Genomic DNA, 6,248 nt, shown 5'->3' with positions numbered 1-6,248 from the left:
AATCAAGTCGTATCCTGCCTAGGTGTACAGGCTTGTCCAAATACTATTTACTTTTCTTAAATAGGCTTGGCAATGGTGATTCAATAACTACAACGTCAAGCTGTCAAGATACAAACACTCAGTACAAGTTCATGCAAGAACATTTTTATATGAATGAACATTAACCTTTTAATACAAGTTTTAGATTAGCTATTGGTCAAAACAAGAACACGCAACACACACCTTAAAATTTGAGATAGAACTTTATTACAAATTACTTTTTTAAATGTATTTTGTAAAAAAAATGTTGATCCAGAAAGAAACCCTTTCCCAGTATATTTTGCTGAGCAAACAAATATGTTTTGGCAGAAATGAAGGGGGATCCAGTCCTTTGTCATCATCAGTTGCAAGATTTAGCAAAAAGCATCAAGTGTTCGTACCCAGAGAATAACAAAACTCAAACGCCTTTGAGCATCAAAACAGCATCAAACCAAAAAGCACAAGTGGTCACAGGGAGCATTAGCACAGGTATGTAGTCATATGTAAAGCAGCAGAAAGGTATGTAAACAACACACAATCACACTAGGCAACAGCAGGGACAGAAACACACACCAGTCGCATGTTGTAGTAAAATATTTAAGTGGCTGGTCAATTTGACACAAAGAAATTGACATAATTTTTAAGTGCCTCTTATCAATTCACATTTTGCAATTTTGACTTCCACAACATGCATAGACAGTGCACTTAGTAAACCAGGGTGAATGCTTCAGGCTGGGGCAGGGTTGAAACGGAAGCACACCCCATACACCCCCGATGCAGTCATCAGGGTAGGGCTTTGAACACATCGCTGGCTCAGCAATGTATTGGCACTGAGTCAAGCAAGAGTCACAGACTGCGGCCTAGTATCAGCATAGCTACAGCCTGTTGCCCTTTCAGCATGGCCTCTTTCCCTTAGGCACTCTCCCATGACTGACGTGACCAGGAGTCAGTCGTGCTCAGTGAGAGGAGAGAAAAATTATTTATTTTTAATGATACCGGTAATTATAATTTATATTATAAATAATATAAAGGACGCAAGTGCAAGTCTCTCTCACTCCCTTTCTCTCTCTCAGTCACTCACTCATACATTCTCTCTCCTTCTTTCTCTCCATCGCTCTTCTCTGTGATCAAGCGGTCCGATGTTTACACCCATTCCTTTGGATCACGCAGGACTTCCATCATTTCCGCCTCCTTGGTGCCTTTGGGTGGCTCATGCATGTACTCCCACCTGACACGAGCAGGACAAGAGCAGACAGTTAGCACAGAGATAAGGCAGCGTGTAGAGGAGTAGCACTGGGCTGCTGACTTGCTCAAGCGCCACTATTCAAAACAATGGGGCTATTTGGGGTCATAACTGTCCGCAAAATCCTAATGAATAACAAAGTCATGGCAGATTCCAAAGCATAACAAACAAACAATGTCTCACGTCCTTTCCTCTGCCCCACATCCTTGTTGTTGACTTGGGGTGAAGTCAGTTTTATATTTCACATTCAACCAACATTTAAAATACAATTGTGATCTATCTGTAAAACAACACTTCTTCTTTTCAAAACAACTTTGAAACATACACAAATGTCCTCAAGTGTCAAAAGGCTTAATTTCTTTTCCAGATACTGTATATAACATTTTTTATTTGAATGTTAAACAAATGTCCGATGTAAAACTGACTTCATCCAAGTAGACGATGAGGACAGGGGAAAAGACTTGCACACACTGACTCATTTTGGTCCAGATTCACATATGGCTGTAACTTACGTACACTTACAGTACTTATGACTAAGGGTGCTATGAATGCTGCTGCTTGCGCACTTATCACGTATTCATGAAAACAACTTAATCCAAAAGTTCAAAAGTTCTTTTGTTTAATATTCAGACAACAACACTAATAGGCACCACAGGATGTCGTCATGTTACAGGCTGCATTCGTATGCATAATTGATGCTTACACTGGGGACCAACTTCCCCTTGTACTGTGGTGCACCAGTGCAGAAGGTTACTTGAAGTGAATGTACTGTACTGTACCTAGCTGTCAGGGGTAAGGACATGAGGATGCTCTCGATCCTGGAGCCTGGTGTAGCCAGTCCAAACTTTGTCCCTCTGTCGTACACCAAGTTAAACTCCACGTACCTAAAACACACAACATATTCACACACAATAATAAAGCACTTTTTTTTTACTCAGCAGAGCACACAAAGTCCTGGGGCCTCATTTATCATCAGTTCGTAGAATGTCTTCTAAATTGTGTCTTAGGAGTGAAATTTAGAATGTTCGCAAGTACAGAAAAATCGGGATTTATCAAACGTGCGTTGGCTGCTCCTACGCACAAGTCTGCATGATAAATCCCACACCTTCCAAATCACTGTGCACGCGCGCATTCGGGGTAATTAGCATCCCGAAACGCCTCCAAGTAACCATATATGGTATTAAAATATATTCAAATGCCATGTTAATTCGAAGGCGCCACCCTGTTCGGACACACATGAACACACGCGGACACACGCGCCAGTCGAAGCGCTGGCGGGAAGTGCAGAAGTGGAGGTGCTCTCGACAGGAGGAGGACCGTGTTTCAAAATAAGTAAAAGAAGGAGACACACATGAACGAAAACACTGTAAAGTAGCACACTGTCATACTCCATTGTCATTCAAAGCAAACTGTAGCTTGCACGGTCAATATTATTTGCAATTTCGTGTTTCTTCCACTCACACGCATGGTCTGAGGTGTGCGTAGATTTAGGCACATTTCTACGTTCAAGTACATGTTCATAAATCCCACACTTTGCTCAGGAATGATCGCACGCACGCTTTACGCACAGATCTGTGCCTAAGAACGCTTGATAAATGAGGCCCCTGGTCCTTAGGTTAGATTTGCCAACCATCCCGGCATCATTAACTCACACAGACATGGCAACAGACTGAAAACTCACAGGAGTATGGTGTCAGGGCAAGATGGGTAAGACATGAATTTGGTCATAGACTTATCTACTATACGTATTTGGTCGTAGAAATGTCTACTATACATTGTATAGTACATGCCAGAGCCCTTAATTAACTTTCTTCACCTCTAGCCAAAATGGCTAGTAGATGTTAATCTTACTAGCCAAACACACTCACGAATGGGCCAAAGTGGCAAGTAAGTTGGGCTTTTCTACCAGCCAAACCGAAATTTCACCCGCATTTGGCAGGCTGGCAGGTATTCATTTAGAGCCTTGGTACATGCAAAGCATACATGTCTATGGGTCTGTGGGTCAAATACGGTACTACGTTTTAAACCACAACCCTTAGAATGGCTGGAGGCCACCTGGCCTGGACATACCTGCCCCGTCTGAGCTGCTGCCAGGCCTTCTGCTCAGGACTGAAGGAGTCGTCGACATGTTTGCATACGATGGGCAGGTAGCAAGGCACCACGGAGCGCGCACAGCTCTTCACGAAGGCAAACGCCTCCTCCTGACTCGGGGAGTCCAGGTCATCGAAGAAGATCCCACCGATACCCCGCCGCTCATTTCGATGGTTGATGTAAAAATAACGATCGCACCTACGGCACACAACAGAAATGCATGGCTCTTTTTCACTGCCTGTTCTCAATGCTGGCCTCAAGCCAAGCGGTAAACATTCTCTTGGAGAGGCCACAGTAGAACCTGACCAAAAGTACATTGAAATTTCAGTATGTACACATTCTATGCAGGCAAAGAATTGCAAATATTTATACATGATCCCAGATTAGAGGTCTGCCTGACCACAATGCAAGTTCATTTTATGAATGGCTGTGTTATACATCTACTACAGCTTCACTGTTGAAACAGAGCTCCCTTGTGGTCAGGCACCACAAGCGCAGCAGGAGTGGCATTTCTGTAAAGATCAAACCAAGTGTACTTCACAGGCCTGGCCTGAGAAAAGACTGCTTTGTGTCCTTGTCCTGATATAACCTTTGAAGTCAGCATAGTTGTAGAGCTGCCATACCATTTTTTGAAGTCAGGGTAGTACTGCGGATGGTGCTCATCACAGGCCTTCTTGAGTGTGGCGTGGAAGTGAACAGCGTCCTCTTGGTCGAGGTATGTTGGGGTCAAGTCAGTACCTCCTCCAAACCACCATTGTTTTGTGCCTGTTCAAATGAATTAATGTATGAAAACAAAACAGAGACATGAATGCATCTGTCAGCCTTATTTATTTATTTTTTCACTAAGTATTTCTATGCTTTTATTTTGAAAGTGACAACGAAAAGACTACAGGAAATGGTTGGGAGAGAGAGAGATAGGGGAGATTCAGGAAATGACATCGGCTCAGATTCAAACCCGGGCCCGCGGAGTAATAGAACGCCACCTTAGCCGTTTGAAGCCATGGCCAAGACGGCTTGTTCAATTCTACATGAAAGCATAGTCCAGGCCTGGATTATCCATAAGGTCCAGTGGCACAGCGCCCAGGGGCACCCACCATTTACAGCCAGTTAGGAGGTACTGCATGACACAGAGACTTTACATTTTTCATAAAGGAGGCACCTGCGAGGGATATGTGCCCGGGGGCACCACAGTGCCTTGATACGGTCCTGCATAGTCGCACTATATCTTCTGAAACTCACCATCGGCCTCCTCGATCTCAAAGTATCTGTAGTTGAAGTGCACTGTGGGAATGTGGGGGTTCTTTGGGTGGATGACTGAGCTCACGCCCATGGCACAAAACGGCAGCTTTCCTGTGGGGAGGTGATAACAAAATGACCGTTGGTCCACAGCCCTTTAAAATAAGAGAAGAGTGCCAACACCACCCATTCCACACACACACACACACACACACACACACACACACACACACACACACACACACACACACACACACACTTCTGCCACTTCACGTCCACCAGATAAGGCTTGTGATACCCCCACTCACCATCTTTGGCCTTCAGCACTTTCCCGCGGCTACGCATCTGTTTGGCGGCTTCTTCTGGCAAGTTCCCCATCACCACAGAGACATTCACACCGGCCTTCTCGAACACCTTGCTGTCCTGTAACACACAGCTGATGCCCCCTCCACCTGACATACAAAACAAACAGAGAGAGACCTTTTTAAAGGTGTGGGTAATGCTAGGGGGTGAAAAAGATTGCAACACATCTGATGCATATGTGTAGCCCATGCTCCATGTTGTCACCTTGAACTTGTGGTCAACTTCCATAACTCAAGCACATCTATGGACGATGACCTCTACTACTCGTTTGTTGACAGATATTGCAAAACCCTTGGCAGCTTTGCAATAATTTCAAACATAAAATGGGTGTGGCTTTTAAAACTTACCTTCTTTACGCTGCCACCTATCCACCTTGAAAGTGCCGCCATCCACCTGGGCCAAGGCCTTGCAGAAAGCAGCCTGTGTTTCCAAGATGAGCATTTCCATCCTTGTTGTCATCTGGTCTTTCCTCTGCTGCAACACTTCGACGTCCGTGACGGGGGCAGACATGAATGACTTACATCTTTCTAATATATCTCCCTCATCTGTTTCGGTCTGCATGATAATCCTCGATGCCATCTCTGCTCTCTGGAAGTGACTGACCCCAGCTGCCAATATCCCTGCCACTGTCGCAGCACCTGTCACAAGGAAGAGTCCTTTTCGATAGCGGCCAGATGTCGCCTTTGCTGTTCCGTGCGACATTAGCCTGGTCGACACAAACCTGGGAAACCATTTCGAGAAAGGTAGCGAAGTCTGTCCACGAAAACTGGAGTATGGACGTCCCAGACAGGGATACAGATCAGCTCCTTGGTGATGAAGAGCGGCCTCCCAAATGGGTTTGAAGCGGATCCTTGCGGTGGATTTTGTTGTCGTCTGCAGTCTGGTTAAGGTAATGGTTAACATTTTCAGGCTAAAAGTAAGCCTGTGGCTGAACCTGACACCCGAAAGACTCCAGCACACCCCTGTTGTGAGTGAGTAGATGTGAGACAGCGCACGTCTTGCCCTGTGCCTTACTTCCCGGTGGGTTTGACCTTACGTACTGGAGAAGTGCATTGTGGGAAAATGTGTTTTTCTTTGTATCCCTCACTGAGGAACATTGGTAATGTACACTACATGCACCATAATCCTCGATACAGCTTTAGTAGCAAACATTCTACAGAATGGGATCCCTATCCCTAATTTTGAGGTTGACATAAAGTAGGCACAGAACTAATACTAAGGAAAATATCCGCATATTGACCCTTCACCAGACTTTGCATATAATCTACTTTTTGAACATTTGAAGCAACGTTTATAG

The 6,248-nt window shown here is 44.8% G+C and overlaps 1 protein-coding gene across 1 annotated transcript; it reads right to left on the bottom strand.

The window, feature by feature from the left end:
• Nucleotides 1-223: 223 nt before the first annotated feature.
• Nucleotides 224-5,959, bottom strand: cpox (coproporphyrinogen oxidase). Its single transcript, XM_063200238.1, has 7 exons — nt 5,299-5,959; nt 4,897-5,040; nt 4,592-4,702; nt 3,976-4,117; nt 3,332-3,550; nt 2,041-2,145; nt 224-1,246 (listed from the first exon to the last, which is right to left on the bottom strand). Exons 1-7 carry the CDS (start codon nt 5,852-5,854, stop codon nt 1,162-1,164), a joined length of 1,362 nt encoding a protein of 453 aa, XP_063056308.1. The 5' UTR covers nt 5,855-5,959; the 3' UTR covers nt 224-1,161.
• Nucleotides 5,960-6,248: the final 289 nt, after the last annotated feature.

The sequence above is a fragment of the Engraulis encrasicolus genome, chromosome 6 (genome assembly GCF_034702125.1).
Source record: "Engraulis encrasicolus isolate BLACKSEA-1 chromosome 6, IST_EnEncr_1.0, whole genome shotgun sequence".
NCBI lineage: Eukaryota > Metazoa > Chordata > Actinopteri > Clupeiformes > Engraulidae > Engraulis > Engraulis encrasicolus.
The sequence above is the reverse complement of the archived record's forward strand: the minus strand, read 5'-3'. Positions and strand labels throughout refer to the sequence as shown.

Bases quoted from the DNA above. Each gene is read 5' to 3' on its own strand.
- cpox (XM_063200238.1), bottom strand. From the start codon at position 5,854: ATGTTAACCATTACCTTAACCAGACTGCAGACGACAACAAAATCCACC. The intron at 5,041-5,298 runs GTAAGTTTTAAA...TTTGTATGTCAG, and splicing joins TAGGTGGCAGCGTAAAGAAG to GTGGAGGGGGCATCAGCTGT. The intron at 3,551-3,975 runs GTATGGCAGCTC...TGTGTGCCGTAG, and splicing joins TACCCTGACTTCAAAAAATG to GTGCGATCGTTATTTTTACA.